The 15899-nt window shown below is 52.4% G+C and overlaps 2 protein-coding genes across 2 annotated transcripts; one reads left to right on the top strand and one right to left on the bottom strand.

Annotated features, from left to right (window-relative positions):
- Nucleotides 1-3285: 3285 nt before the first annotated feature.
- EMWEY_00033850 (hypothetical protein, conserved) lies at nt 3286-6486 on the bottom strand (the record flags this gene model as incomplete). Its single annotated transcript, XM_013478492.1, has 1 exon — nt 3286-6486. One exon carries the CDS (start codon nt 6484-6486, stop codon nt 3286-3288), a length of 3201 nt encoding a protein of 1066 aa, XP_013333946.1.
- A 738-nt stretch (nt 6487-7224) lies between these two features.
- On the top strand, nt 7225-14177 carry EMWEY_00033840 (hypothetical protein, conserved; the record flags this gene model as incomplete). The annotated part of the gene is made up of 3 exons (XM_013478491.1): nt 7225-12346; nt 12579-13370; nt 13927-14177. The coding sequence occupies 3 exons, from the start codon at nt 7225-7227 to the stop codon at nt 14175-14177; spliced, it is 6165 nt and encodes a 2054-aa protein (XP_013333945.1).
- Nucleotides 14178-15899: the final 1722 nt, after the last annotated feature.

Here is a 15899-nt window from a genome sequence, read left to right as displayed (position 1 = left end):
AAAAAAAAAAAAAAAAAAGAATAATTATATAATAATATATATGTACTTATATATATATATATATATATATACTTATTTATATACAGTATTTCTTCTTATAATTAATAGTACTATATTTGTATATAAATAAATTTATTTAAGGAAAAAAAAAAAGACAAAATATTAATATTACCTTATATACAAGAGGGGAGTGCATGCATCTGCTGCAGCTAATGTAGTAGTTGCTATAGCGCATGCATATAGTATAGCATATTTTGCTGCTGCTCCTTCTTTGACGCATGCAGCAGCATTACAGCAGATGCTGCAGTTGCTGCAGTTGCTGCAGTTGCTGCAGTTGCTGCAGTTGCTGCAGTTGCTGCAGTTGCTGCAGCGCATGCAAGAAGAGCAACAAAAGGAAGAAGGAAGGAAGTACGATGGGGCTGCTGTGGGGCTGGCTGCTGCTGGTAATAGGGCTAAAGGTATATCAATCTGCATCTTTTTTTCTCCTTTTTATGAATAAATAAATAAAAATAATGTATTTAATTTATTTAAAGGAAGAGACGCAATGAAAACAGAGGCAAATTGCCCTGTTTAGAGCGCCGTGCTTCCCTTTCTTCTTTATTCCCCCACAGCTAACTAACTATTATCCATCAGCTGTTTCTGTTGTGTTGCCTCCTTCTTGTGTTTATTTTACGTATTTTCTTCTTTTTTTTTCTTAATTAATTATATTTTTATAATTAATTAATATTTTATTCCTTTTTTATTCACAATGACCGCAGAAAAAGAAACAAACCCTAAGGCATACCCTCTTGCCTCCCCCGAGCTTACTAACACTATCTTGGATACAGTGCAGCAAGCATGCAGCTACAAGCAGCTCAAGAAGGGAGCTAATGAAGGTAAGCTAACCTCCTGCTGCTGCTGCTGTTGTTGCTGCTGCTGCTGTTGCTGCTGTCGCTGCTGCTGTTGCAGCAGCAGAATGGTCGGCAAGCATGCAGGAGAACGATCAGATATATTCGCACAGATGCTGCAGACCTAGGAACACCAGCAGCAGCAGCAGCAGCAGCAAGAGCAAGAGCAACAGCAGTACAAGGATATATAGCAGCAGCAGCAGCAGCAGCACCATTGGCTCTTTAGTATTCCTCAGACATATGGTTGCTGCTGCTGTTGCTAATATTGCTGCTGCTGCTGTTTCTAATATTGCTGTTGCTGCTGCTGCTAATATTGCTGCTGTTGCTGCTGCTGCTGCTGCTGCTGTGCTGCAGCAACAAAAGGATTAAATAGAGGATTAGCTGAGTTGGTGGTCTTAGCAGCAGACGCGGAGCCATTGGAGATTTTGCTGCACCTCCCTCTTGTATGCGAAGATAAGGTATGTATATACACTATAACTGCAGCAGCAGCTGCTGCTGCTGCTGCTACTCTTTCTGTACATCTAGCTACCTTCCCTCTTCCTCTTCCTCCCCCTGCTGCTGCTGCTGCACTAGGAGTTGTGCCTTACACTTCCTGCTGCTGTTCTTTCTGCCCCATCCCTAGCCCCTTATTTTTTTCCTTTTCCCTCCCTTATGCAACTTTTCCTGCTGCTGCTGCTGCTGCTGCTGTTGCTGCTGCTGCTGTTGCTGCTGCTGCTGCAGAATGTCCCCTACGTGTTTGTTGAATCTAAGGTATCCTTAGGCCGTGCATGCGGTGTATCCCGACCTGTTATTGCATGCTGTATAATTAGTAAGGATGGTAGTGCACTTAACCCACAAATAGCTGAATTAAAAAATAATATAGAGGCTATGCTTATTTAATTTATTTTATTTATTTCCTCCTGCTGCTGCTGCTGCTGCTGCTGCTGCTGCTGCTGCGGTGGTGGTGGTGGTGGTGGTATAGTGTACGCGCTGCTGCTGTGGTTATAATGATGGGTTATACGGCATAGCAGCAACACGCAGTTGCTGCTGCTTAATATGCAGCAGCAGAGGCAGCAGCAGCAGCAAATGCTGCAGCAGCAGATGCTCTTGCAGAAGATGGGTGCTGCTGCTGCTGCTGCTGCTGCTGCTGCTGCAGTTGTACCACCACATGTGGGTATGGGATATACTGGGTAGCTGCTGTTTAATAGCAGCAGCAGCAGCAGCAGCAGCAGCAACAGCAGCAGCAGCAGTTTCAAGGGAAACTTCCTTGGGGTTTTGTCTAGCTGTTGCTGCTGCTGCAGCAGCAGCAGCAGCAACAGCAACTCCTTTGTTTGCATGCGAATACTTTGTTCAAGCTATAAATGAGTCAATAAACCTTTATAGTTACGATTAGGGTTTAGGGTTTGCTAGGGTTTAGGGTTTGCTAGGGTTTAGGGTTTGCTAGGGTTTAGGGGTTTTGTTAGATATATATACTAGGGTTTAGTGCATGCATGCATGCATGCATGCGTAGGTTGCTAAACCCTAATAGTACTAATTTATTATTATTTGTGTATATTACCTTAATTTAGGGTTTAGGGTTTAGGGTTTATAAACCCTAAACCCTAATGCTAGGGTTTAGATAAGAAATTTATTAAGAAAGGGTCATACATAACCCCTTGGGGTGTACGTCCGTCAAGCTATTGAAAGGCTGCTGCTGCTGCTGCTGCTGCTGCTGCAGCTGCTGCTGCTGCAGCTGCAGCAGCAGCTGCTGCAGCTGCAGCAGCAGCTGCAGCAAAGCAAACTACGTGCTGCTGCTGCAGCACAGCAAACAGCGTACTACTACTGCAGCAAAACAAACAATGTGCTGCTGCAGCAAACAACTTGCTGCTGCAGCAAAGCAAACAACTTGCTGCAGCAGCAAACATGCTGCAGCAGCAGCAATAGGCTACGACATCCAAACACCGCCGCACAGGCTGCGGCTTGCTGCTGTTTGCTGCTTGCTGCTGGGGTCTACTTCAGCAGCAGCAAATCAGCTGTTATAGAAGCAGCAGCAGCAGCAGCAGCTTATTGCTGCTCCTGCTGCTGCATTCCGCACTTGCTGCTGCGGACACGAGTCCCTGCTAAGGTGTACATACACCCGACAGTTTGCTGCTGCGGGGTCTGCAAGAAGGCTATGGAGCAGCAGCAGCAACAGCAGCAGCAGCAAATGCTGCTGCAACTGCTGCTGCTGCAACTGCTGCTGCTGCAACTGCTGCTGCTGCAACTGCTGCTGCTGTTGGCCTACGCCCCGTAAACTACATCAACATCAATTGCTGCTGCTGTTCCTTCGTAACGCCAAGAGCAGCAGCAGCAGCTGCTGCAGCAGTAGAGGCTGCTGCTGCTGCTGCTGCTGCTCGTCCCTCCTGTGCAGCAATTGCTGCCATTGTTGCTGCTGCTTCCCTCAGTTCTGCATGCGTCGCCTCTTCTGGAAGGAGATGCTGCTGCTGCTGCCAGTTTTAATGAAGGTGCTGCTGCTCTCAGCAGCAGCTGCTGCACTGCTGCTGCTGTTGCTGCTGCTGCTGCTGCTGCTGCTGCTGTTGCTAATAATAATAAAGTCATTGGCTCCAAGGCTGCTGCTGCGGCGAGGGCGGCCGCGCGAACGCTTGACGGGTACAGCTGAGGGCTCTAGTTCCATGCTGCTGCTGCCGCTGCAGCAGCTGCTGCTGCTGCTGTTGCTGCTGCCGCTTCTAGTGTACAGTAAGCCTTGGGTCCCTTGATTTGCTGCTGGTGATATACCTTGACTTGCTTCCTCTCCTGCTGCTGCTGTTGCTGCTGCTGCTGCTGCTGCTGCTGCAGAGACAGGTGTTGTTTCTTTTTGCTCCTCCTGCTTCTGCTGCTCCTGTTTCTGTTGCTGCACCTGCTGCTGTTGCTGCTGTTCCTGTTTCTGCTGTTCCTGTTGCTGTTGTTGTTCCTGTTTCTGCTGTTGCTGTTCTTCCTGTTTCTGCTGCTGCTGTTGCTGCTGCTGCTGCTCTTCCCGCTTCTTCTCCTCTGAATTTTCTGCTACAGCAGCAGCATCATGACCATCATCAGCAGCAAACGGACTTGGTGCTGCTGCAGCAGCAGCAGCAGCAGCAGGTGCAGCAACAGGAGCAGCACCAGGGAACTCTGCAGCATATTGCTGTGGGGTAAGTGTCTGTGTCTTGAGGAAGCAATGAACAAATGCAGCAGCAGTTCCTCTTGCTATGCTGCTAGCAGCAGCAGCAGCAAAAGAGAGGCAGCACTCAGCATTGTGCTGCTGCAGCAGCGACGGTGCATTTAGTTCTTCCTGCAGCAGCAAATGATGTAGATAGCAGCGGCTCTCTTTTACGCAGGATGTATACCCTATATGCTGCTGCTGCTGCTCCTGCTGCTGCTGCTGCTGCTGCTGCTGTTTTTCTGCTTCGTCTGCATCCATTTCATCTTCTGTATCGCCTGGTACTCCCGTTGCTGTTGAGCTGCTGCTGCTGCTGCTGCTGCTGCTGCTGCTGCTGCTGCTGTAGCTGCAGCTGCTAGGTGTACCGTCTATACACCTGGTGTCATCCCTATACAAAGAAGACATTAAATTTAGCTGCCTATACAGCCGAAGGTGTTCGTGTGGCAGCTGCTCGAGCTGCTGCAGCGCGAGCAGCACGTCTCCCTGCTGCTGCTGCTGCTGCTGCAGTTCTGCAGCAGCAGCAGCAATTTCTTCCTCTGATGGTATACCAAAGCTCCATGCTATTCCTGCTGCTGCGCTGCTGCCGCTAGCAGCAGCACCACCCTCTACTATGTCTGCACCCAGCAGCAGCGCATGCAGCAGCTCAAGGGGTCCTGCTGCTGCATGCACAGATACCACGCGCAGCAGCGGCCGCTCTGGTGCCGGTGCTGCTGCTGCTGCTGCTGCAGCAGCAGCAGCAGGAGAAAGCTCATGTGCTGCTGCAGCAACAAGCTGTCTCCTTTGCAGCAAAGGAGTTGCTGCCTTGCATGCACCTGATATATGAATACCTCCTACTAGGCCTGCAGGTGCAGCAGCAATTAGCTGCTGCAGCGCAGCAGCAGCAGCACGAACACCTTCTATGCTGTCTGTACACCGTAGATGTGCTACCAGATGAGGGACAACAACAGGAGGAGGCTGCTTCTGCTGCTGCTGCTTCTGCTGCTGCTGCTGCTGCTGCAGGTCCTGCTGTCTATAATAGACAGAAGGAAGTGTACGTTTGCAGCAAGGACCAGTGCAGCGGCATGCATCCCCGTTGCTGCTGCTGCTGCTGCTGCAGCAATGCATGCGCTGCAGCTGCTGCTGCGCCTCCCCAACTAAGGCATCAATAAGACCTACTAGTGCCTTAATAGACAGCATAGCTGCCTTTCTTTGGGCCTTCCTCCCTACCTGCTGCTGCTGCTGTTCCTGCTGCTGCTGCTGCTGCTGCTGCTTCTGCTGCTGCTTCTGCTGCTGCTGCTGCTTCTGCGGATTGTGTGCAGGGGCAGTAAGCATATGGAACTGAGCAAGGGTGGCTAGCTTGGCTAGCTGCTGCAGCGGGATAGACAGTCTCCCTGCTGAGGAGAAAAGAGACACTGTTGCTGCTGCTGCTGCTGCTGCTGCTGCTGCTGCAGGAGCAGCAGGAGCAGGAGCAGCAGAAGGAGCAGCAGACAATGATATGCTGCAGCAATCTGATGTACAGTTCAAGTTCAGCAGCATACCCCTATAGTCCGCCACCGGCTGCATCGGCCTGCTGCTGCTGCTGCTGCTGCTGCTGATGCTGCTGCTCGTGTTTCTTGGGCTGCTGCTGCTGCTGCTGTTGGTTGGGCTGCTGCTGCTGCTGCTGCTTGGGCTGTCATCAATAGAGGGGACAGTACTGTCTGATTGGGGTGTCTCCTCTGCTGCAGCTCTTTTCATGCTGCAGGGACAGGATTGCTGCTGCTGCTGCAGTTGCAGTTGCTGCTGCTGCTGCTGCTGCTGCTGCTTCTGCCACGTCCTCCACCAGGCGTCAAACAGAGGCAGCATCAAAGAAAATTCTCCTGCTGCTGCAGCAAGCAGCACAGGCTGCTGCTGCAGTGCCCGCAGCTGCGGCGGCAGCAAATGCTGCGGCAGCGGTTGCTCTGTCGTTAAGCTAATAGTTGGGGTGTACGTACACCCCAGCAGCAGACCCTGTCTAGGTAACCATGCTAATGCTTCGTCTGCTGCTGCTGCTGCTGCTGCTGCTGCTGCGTCGTTGCTGCTGCGGCTTAGACGCAGCAGCACGCCGACCTGTCGAAGGCCTGATGATAGCGCCCTAGGGATGCTCCATAAACCCCACTTGCTGCTGCTGCTGCTGCTGCTGCTGCTGTTGCTGCGAGCAGCAACTACCTGCTGCTGCTGTTGCTGTGACCCATCCTGCGGTCCTGCCAGCTCAAACAATGCCTGGCGCTGCAGCAGCAGCTGCTGCAGCTCCTCCGTGATGGGTAGCTGCTGCAGCAGCTCAAGGTCCTTTTGCTGCAGCAGCGGGCCGTCCCCTAGAGCAGCAATAGCAAGGTCTGCTGCTGCTCCCCGCTGCATGCCCCTCTCCTCCTTATTTGCCTTCTGTGCTGCTGCAGGAGCAGCAGCAACTGCAGCACCAGCAGCAGCAGCAGCTGCTGCTGGTGCTGCTGCTGCCTCAGCTTGTGGTTGAGCCATAAGGTCGGGCAAGGAAGGAGGGGTTACGTGCTGCAGTGTCTGCTGCTGCTGCACCTTCTGCTGCAGCAAATCCCTTTTGCTCCTGTTGCTGCAGCAAGCAGCAGTATATAAACAAATGGAACAAGAGAAGAGGGGCAAAGGGTACAGAGAGATGGTGCTGCTGCTGCTGCGGGGGACGGGGGTGGGCGGCAGGAGACGTTCAGCTGCTGCTGCTGCTGCTATTGCTGCTGCTGCTGCTGCTGTTGCTGCTGCTGCTGATTATTCCTCCCTTAAAAGAAGCAAAAAAACAGCAAAATCCAAGCCAATTGCTGCAGTTGTTGCTGCTATTGGTGGGGAGGGGCTTGGGGGGCCCCTCTCCCCCATCGACGCAGCAGCAGCAGCAGGAGCAGCAGCAGCAGCATTAGCAGCAGCTGCTGCTGCTCTAGCAGCAGCTCGAGATCTAGAGGGGGGTGTGCACATAAGTTGTCTTTTGTTTATCTTTGCCTTTTTTCTTTATATAGAAGATTTAATTATTTATTAATTATTTATTATTTGCTGCATGCTTGCTGCTGCTGCTGTTTCAGTAGTACTAGCAGCAGCAGCAGCAGCAGCAGCAGCAACACTGCACAGCAGCAGCTGTAGCAGCAGCAGCACGAACACCAACAGTAGCTGCAGCTGCAGCAGCTCCTACTCCTGCTGCTCCTCTTATATGACTAACTAAATTAGTTTGCTGCTGCAGTAAGGTGTATTTCTTTGCTGATGGTTGCTCCTATAGATAATTGCATGCAGCAGCAAGATGAGGACCCCGAGCTGCTGCTGCTGCAGCAGCAGCAGCAGCTGCTGCGCCAGATTCTGCAGCAACAGCAACAGGAAGAGGCGCAACATGAAGGAAAACTGCAGCAGCAACAGCAGGAACTGCTGCAGCATCATCCACCAGGGCTTCTGCAGCAGCAGCAGCAGCAACAGCTGCAACAGCAGCAGCAGCAGCACACTGTCTCTCCTGTAGGGGCCCTTCAGTGCGTGCTGCCAGCATCAACACGTTGGCACTGCAGCAACAGCAGCAGCAGCAACGCCTTAACAGGGGACTGCCTACTAGTAACGAAGTCGCTGCTGCTGCTGCTGCAGCTGCAGCAGGGGGCCCCCCTCTCTCTATTAGATTGTGGTACTAAGGCGAAGCCCTTAGCTGTATCCTGGGCCCTTACAGCAGCAGCAGCAGCAGCAGCAACAGCACCTGCAGCAGGAGCACCTACATCCCCTGGAGATGACGCTAGCAACAGCAACAGCGTCTCCAGCAGCAGCAGCAACAGCAGCAACAGCCACTGCAGCAGCAGCAGCAGCAGCAGCAGCAGCGGGTTTGTGGGGAGACGTGTGTGCCTTGGCTTTGAGTCCTTGGGGTGTCTGTTCATCACAACGCATGCAGATCGCAGCGTGCGGCTGTGGCGCATGCAGCAGCAGAACCTTAACCTGCTGCAGGTAGACCCCCAGCAGCAGCAGCAGCAACAGCAGCAACAGCAGCAGCAACAGCAGCAGCAGCAGCGCCGTATTAGTGGAGCAATGCCTCTTGCTGCTGCTGTATCGACGCATAGGCAGCACATAGGTGACCCCGAGGCCTTAGCGGTGTGTGGGGGCTGCTTGCTGCCAGCAACAGCAGCAGCAGCAGCAGGAACAGCAGCAGCAGCAGGAACAGCAGCAGCAGCAGCAGGAACAGCAGCAGCAACAGCAGCAGCAGCAGCAGAAGGGGGATTTTGGCTGCTGTGCGTTAGTGGAGACACACGAGGGAAGCTTGTCTTCTGGCAAGTAGAGGGGACTGTCTCCTGCAGCAGCAGCAGCAGCAGCAACTCTGCTGCTGCATGCAAACCGAAGCTGCATGCAGCAGCAGTGCAGCCGCTGCAGCAAAAGGTTGTTGAGCTTGCTATCCTCTCCTTAAGATGCAACGGCTGCAGCAGCAACAGCAGCAGCTGCTGCTGCTGTGCTGAACGAGCTCCGTGGCACTGCCATGCTGCTGCTGCTGCTGCAGCAGCAGCAGCAGCAACAGGAGCAGCAGCACATGAGAAAGGAAAACGGATGTCTCCTGCTGCTGCAGAGACACAGCAGCAGCAAAACTCTACAGATGATGAGGAGGAACCGGGAGAGATTAAAAGCAGCAGCAGCAGCAACAGCAGCAGCAGCAGCAGCAGCGGCAGCAACGGTGGCTGCTGCCGCATTCTTGCTGCAGTTGGCTATGAAGGAGGGGCCTTGCTGCTGCTGGATGTGCTGCAGCAGCAAGTGCTGCGCAGTCTAGGGAGACACCAGGATCGTATAACAAGTCTCTGCTTTATAAGGCCTTCTCTGCAGCAGCAGCAGCAGCAGCAGCAGCAGCAGCAGCAACTGCAGCAGCAGCAGCAGCAGCAGCAGCAGCAGGATGTATATGGGGAAGCGCATGCAGGAGCAGAAGCAGCAGCAGCAGCACAAGGATGGTTGTTAGCTTCTGCTTCCCGTAACCAGGAGCTGCTGCTGTGGCAGCTGTCTCCTGCTGCTGCTGCTGCTGCTGCTGCTGCTGCTGCTTCTGCGGGTGGTGTATTGTTGCAGATGCGTTTATCCACCACAGAGTCTGGCAGCAGCAGCAGCAGCAACAGTAAGGGTAGCAGCAAACAGCAGCAGCAGCAGCAGAACAGCAACAGGCTATGGCTGTCCCTATCATGGCATGCTGCTGCACCTAACTGTCTCCTTTTAGGTTCCTTATCTGGTGAGCTAATGTGTCTCCATCTGCAGCAGGCCTTATTGGATGCGCAGCAGCAGCAGCAGCAGCAGCAGCAGCAGCAGCAGTTGCTGCTTCTAGTGCCACAACCTAAGGGAAGCAAAAAGAAACGACCCCAACAGCAGCAGCAGCAGCAGCAACAGCATCTAACGAGGCTGCTGCAGCCACATACACGACCTATATTTTCTATTTGCTGCTTTGCTGCTGCTGTTGCTGCTGATGCTGGCAGCTACCCAACAGAGACAGCAGCAGCAGCAGCAGCAGCAGCAGCAGGGGATGCTGCTGCTGCTGCTTCTCCTTATTTGCTTATGCTTACTACCAGCTTAGATAGACAGCTGGTATTGTCAGCTCTCCCCCTACAGTCTCCTGCGGAGACAGCAGCAGCAGCAGCTGCTGCTGCTGCTGCTACTGCTGCTGCTCCGGCAGTAACTGATGCTGCAGCTGAAGGAACAGCAGCAGCAGCAACAGCAGCAGCCACAGCAACAGCAGCAGCAGCATTACCAGAAGATGTTTCTGACAGCAGCACACCACGAAGCCTAAAGGAGGCACAGACAGCAGCAGACGATGCAGCAGCAGCAGCAGCAGCAGCAGCACCTGCTGCTGCTGACACTACCTCTGGTGCTACAGCTGCAGCAGGAGCAGCAGCACCACCAGCAGCACCAGCAGCAGCAGCTGCAGCAGCAGCAGGAGGAAGAGGGGTGAATAAGAAAGCATGCATGCTATGGCAAATGGGGTGTCTTGGTGGTTGGGTACAATCCTTGTCTGTGTCTCCTTCTTATCCTGCTGCTGCTGCTGCTGCATGCGGAGACAGTACTATTCGTTGTACAGATGTATCTGCTGCTGCTGATCTGCTGCTGCAGCAACTGCAACCACAGCAGCAACTGCTGCCACTTGTAGACCCTTGTAGATATCTAGTGCGACCTACAGCAGCAGCAGCAGCAGCTGCTGCTGCTGCTGCTGATGGCGATGCTGCTGATGCAACGGGGAAATCGCTGCAGCAGCTGCAGCAGCAGCAGCAGCAGCAGAACCTGCTGCCTTTCCCTGTCGTGTTGCCACCTCTACCTCCCGCGAATCAGCCCCACGACCCAGATCAGCAGCAACAGCAACAGCAGCAGCAGCAGCAGCAGCAGCAGCGCCAGATTCAATTAGGGTTTACTAAACCTTTTCCTTCGCAAATGTATTGGAGGGATCTACATGCTGCTGTTACTGCGGTGTACGTACACCCCAATCTTGTTGGTCTTGTTGCATTTGGCTTAGCTGATGGACACTTTGGTGTGCTGCAGCAGCAGGATAGTCTGCTGCAGCTGCAGCAGCAACAGCAACAGCAGCAGCAGCAAAAGGCTGTCACCATGCTCTCCACCAGACAAGCACTTGTTGCTGCTGCTGCTGAACTATGCTGGTTGCGTATTCCTAATTGCTGCTGCAACAGCTGCAGCAGAAGGAACACTAGCAGCAGCAGCAGCAGCAGCAACAGCAGCAGCAGCAGCAGCAGCGACGGAGGTGTGACACAGGAACAACCCACTCCAGAAACCGATGGTCATCCTGAGCAGCAGCAGCAGCAGCAGCAGCAGCAACAGCAGCAGCAGCAGCAACAACAACAACTGAGATGGTTGCTGCTTGCAGCAACAGCAACAGGGCAAATACTTGCTGCTCAGCCAGCAGCAGCAACGCGAAATCCGCCGCAGCAGCAACAGCAGCAGCAGCAGTGGCGGCGGCAGGACCAGCAGCAGCAGCAGAAGCAGCAGCAAGAGGGGCAGAGTTTCTCCCCTATGGTCTTGACCTTGAAGGAAGGGGATGCAGCAGCAAACGCAGCAACAGCAGCAGCAACAACTGCTGCTGATGCTGCTGCTGTTGCTGCTGCTGCTGCTGCTGCTGCAGCAGCAGCAGATGAGCGAATTGCGCAGGTGGAGCCGCTCGCTGGTTTGCTGCCTTTTGCTGTGTCTGTGCCAGCAGGTCTTCCAGCAGCAGCAGCAGCAGCACTGCAGGAGCAAGTTGCTGCAGCAGCAGCAGCAATTGGCCATGAACCCGAGGCAGCCGTGGCTGCTGCTGCTGCTGCTACTGCAGCAGATGCTCAGCTGCTGTGTGTCCTTGAGTGGGCCCCCTTGCAGCAGCAGCAGCAGCAGAGCAAGCAGGTGCAAGTGTACCTACACGTCATGGCTCCTCTAGTGCCGCCGCATCGCAACAGCAGCAACAGCAGCAGCAGCAGCAGCACGAGGAGCAGCACAGCAGCAGCATCCCCTGTGTCCTTCGTCTCTCTTGGTCGTCTGCTGCTTCCTTTCAGCAGCAAACCAACGGCAGCAGCAGTATGGGAAGGCGACAGCAGCAGCAATGCTGCTGCTGCTGCATCTACAATGGGGGGTGCAGCAACTGCAGCAACAGCAGCAGCAGCAGCACGGGGAGCTAAAGAGTTCTCTGTAGCAGATGTGCTGCTTGCTGTAGGAGACACTGACGGGGGCCTATGGCTTGCTGCATGGGCAGATATGCTGTGTTTGCTGCTGCTGCTGCAGCAGCAGCAGCAGCAAGGGATGTCCCGTCGTGCTGCAGCAGAAGCAAGAACCCTCATGGAGCTTTGCTGCAGCAGCTACAGCAGCATTGCTGCTCATGCTGCAGCAGCAGCAGTCTTAGCGACACCAGCACTCAGTAGCACACCTCCTCCAGCTCCGCAGCAGCAGCAGCAACACAAGAGCAGCAGCAGCAGCAGCAACTGGGGTCTGACAAGCTTAGCTTGGGCAGTAAGATGGAGACAAGATGCAGCAGCAGCAGCAGCAGAGCAGCAGCAGCAGCCGCAGTTTCTTCTTGCTGCTACATGTGCTGGTGGTGCTGTTGCTGTTGTTGCAGTGAAATCTGCTGCTGATGCAGCAGCAGCAGCAGCAGTAGAGGAGAAAACAGACGCACATCCACAGCAGCAGCAGCAGCAGCAGCAGCAGAAGCAGCAGCAGAAGGGGCCCCTAGCGGTGCTGCAGCACCTACGGCGAATTAAGCCAACAGCAGCACCAGTTGCGTGTCTTCGTAGTTGCTCATCATCATCGTTAGAGCAGCAGCAGCAGCAGCAACAGCTGCAGCAGCAGCTGCAGAGCGGCGGGCAGCTGCTGCGCTGCTGCTGGGTAGAGCAGTTTGTCCCCTATGCAGTGCTGCTGCTAATTGGTAAGCTGTACATACTTGCTGCTGCTGCTGTTGTTGTTGCTGTTGTTGCTGCTGCTCCTGGTGCTGCTGCAGCAAGTGTTTGCTGCAGGTAGTGCAGCAGCAGCAGCAGCAGACTGCATTGGGGTGTACAGATGAAGGGAACTACTAACGGACTGTTTTGTGTTTGCTACTGCTTCTGCTGCTATTCTTGCTGCTGCTGCTGTTGCTGCTGCTGCTGCTGCTGCTGCTGCAGGTGGTGTAGAGCAGTGTGTCTTTTTGTGGGATCCCTTCCGGTTGCCCCTGTACCCTCCCCTCAGCAGCAAGACAACAACAGCAGCAGCAGCAGCAGCAGCAAAGGGGACACAAGGGAAAGCTGCAGCGCAGCAGCAACAGGATAAAGGGCGTCAACAGGCAGCAAGCAGCGACGTGCCTGCAGGGACACAAGCAACAGCAGCAACAACAGCAGCAGCAACAACAACTGCAGCAGCAGCAACAGCAACTGCAGCAGCAGCAGCAGCAGATGCGGAGACGTCTGCCTCCTCTATACAGAGCCCAATTGGAGACAGCGCAAGTGCTACAGCAGCAACAGCAACGCCAACAGCAGACACATCTGCTGCTGCTGCTGCTGCTGCTCCTGCGGTTGCTGCTCCTGCTGCTTCCCTGAAGGAGAGCTGTTGCAGCTGCGGGGGTTCTTCCCAGGAGCAGCAGCAGCTGCTGCTGCAGCTGCTGCAGCAGCAATGCAGCAGCATCAGGGCTGACAAGTTCAGTGATGCAGCAGTAGAGGCAGCAACAGAGTATGTAACGAATCAGCTGCTGCAGCAGCACATGCCGCAGCAGCAGCAGCAGCAGCAGCAGCAGCAAAATACTTTGCTGCTGCTGTTCTTATTAGGTGACCAAGGAAGAGATGCTCGTGCTGCTGCTGAATCATCTCTTACTAATATCTTCCAGTCCTTAACACAGGTACTTGCATGCAGCAGCAGCAGCAGCAGCAGCAGCAACAGCAGCAGCAGCAGCAGCAACAGAGAGAGCAGCACTGTAGCACATGGTACTCAAGAACACTCTATTGCTGCTTCATTTGTATGTTATTCTTTTGCTGCTGCTGCTGCTGCTGCTGCTGCAGGTGGCACAAAAAGGTGCCGTAGTTACAACACGGGAATCCAGCAGCAGCAACAACAACAACAGCAGCAGCAGCAACAACAACAATAGCAGCAACAGCAACAGCAGCAGCAGGGATATGTGCTGCTGCTGCTGCAGATGGTTCTGGTTTGCTGTTGCTGCTGCTGCTGCTCTTAACCCAACAGAGCGTGTTGCTCTAGTAGGCAGCTTCCTTTCTTCGGACAGGTTAGTCTGCATGCACCTCTTGCTGCTGCTGCTGCTGCTGCTGCAGCTGCTGCTGCAGCTGTTTGCTGCTACTACCACTACTACTACTAGCGCATTTGCAATTGCTGCTGCTGCAGCAACAGCTACAACAACAACTACTGCTGCTGCAGCAACAACAACATCTGCTGTTGCTGCTGCTGCTGCTGTTTGTTGTGTATATAGGGGAAGTATATCTATACACATGCGTGCTGCGCTGCTGTTTGCTGCTGGTTTATTAAGAGAAGCAATTGAGGTGTACGTACACCCCAATTTATCCCCCTTTGTGCTGCTGCTGTCGCGGCTGCTGCTGCACCCTCAGCATCCGCTGCAGCAGCAAGCATTTAATGCTTGGATTGCTCAAGCTGATCAGCAGCAGCAGCAGCAGCAGCAACAGCAGCAGCAGCAGCAACAGCAGCAGCTGCGCGTTGGACGCTTGCTGCGGCTGGCGCTGCAGCTCGAGGAATGGACCGATAACACAACGTCATCTAGCTAGCTAGCTAGCTAGCTAACCAACTAGCTAGCTAGCTAGCTAGCTAACTAGCTAGCTAACTAGCTAGCTAACTAGCTAGCTATCTAGGTACCCTTAGCTATTTAGCTAACCAGTGTTGGCTAGTTACTTAGATACCCAACTAGCTAGCCAATTGGCTAGCCAGCTAGCTAGCTAGCTAGCTAGTAGTTGTTAACAAATATAATATGTTATTCTTTTTGTAGTTCTTTTATGGCCTTGTATAATGGGGCTTTTAGATGCATGCAGCAGCAGCAGCGCATGCATGCAGCAGCAACGACTAAATGCGTGCATGCATGCATGCATGCATGCATTGCTGCTCTTTGGGGCTTTGTTTTGTTGCCCTTTTTCTTCTTTTGTTTTTTGTCTTTTGTTTCTCTTAACTATAACTTGCTGTTTATATTTAATAGTAAATAAACTATAACAGCAGCAGCAGCAGCAGCAGCAGCAGCAGCAGCATGCAGCATGCAGCAGTAGCAAACTAGACTGACTCCCTACCCAATGTGGACAAGCGGCTGCTGCAGCAGCAGCTGCTGCTACTGCTGCTGTATCTACTAATGGGCTTATAGTGTGCGGGTGTTTGTTGCTAGTTGGGGGATCTGTTTGCTGCTGTTGCTGCTGCTGCTGCTTGCTGCAGCCTTTGTATTAGCAGCAACAGTTAGATCTGCTTCTGCTGCAGATGTTAATAATAATAGCTGCATGCACCCGGGTGTATAGGCAGGTATTTGCATGCATGCAGCTAATAAAATATGTATAAACAGCAGCAGCAAAGCTTTGCATGCACGAGCTGCCTGTACACCTGAGAGTTACTGCCTTTTTTCTAGTGTTGTTCTAACAGCAGCGCGAGCCTGCTGCTGCTACTGCTGCTGCTATTGCTGCTGCTGCTGTTGCTGCTGCTCGCCAGCAGCAAACTAGACGCAGCAAAGTATAACAATAAAGAATTAATGAATTAATAAATAAGAGATAAAATAGTTAATTAAATAAATAAAAAAACAATAAAAATATAATTAATTGCTGCTGCTGGTGCTGCTGCATGCATGCATAAAGGGGGGAGAGAGGAGCACGACGGGGTCCTTCCTGTACGGTGTGCGCGGTGCGTATATACAGGGTGTCTATACACCTGAATAAAAAAAGAATAAAAAGAATAAATAAATAAATAATAAATAAAATAAATAAAATATAAATATAAATAAATAAAATAAATAAAAAAAATAAAGAAAAAAAGTAAATAATAATAATATACATATATATAAATATATACAGCGAGCTCCCCCGAGACTGCTGCTGCTGCTGCTGCTGCTGTATTTGCTGCTGCTGCTGCTGCTGCTGCTGCATGTACGCGATGGCTGCTGCTGCTGCTGCTGCTGCTGCTGCTGCTGCTGCTGCTGCTGCTGTATATAAGATAAACAGCAGCAGCGAGGCCTGTTGTGTTGTAAGAGAATAAAAGTTTTATTTTTCTTTTTTTTTATTTCTTTTATTTTTCTTTTTATTTATTATTTATATATAAATACCTATATATACTGAGCAGCAGCAGGGTTGATTTTTCTGCTGCTGCTGCTGCTGCTGCTGCTGCTGCTGTTGTTGTTGTTGTTGTTGCTGTTGTTGTTGTTTGTCGGCCTCTGCAGCAGCAGCAACAGCAGCAGCGCGGGGCTCCCTCCTCAGTATTATTTATTTATTTTTTTTTTTTTTTTTTTTTTTTTTTTTTTTTTA

The sequence above is a fragment of the Eimeria maxima genome, genomic scaffold (genome assembly GCF_000499605.1).
Source record: "Eimeria maxima Weybridge genomic scaffold, Emw_scaff456, whole genome shotgun sequence".
NCBI lineage: Eukaryota > Apicomplexa > Conoidasida > Eucoccidiorida > Eimeriidae > Eimeria > Eimeria maxima.
The sequence above is the reverse complement of the archived record's forward strand: the minus strand, read 5'-3'. Positions and strand labels throughout refer to the sequence as shown.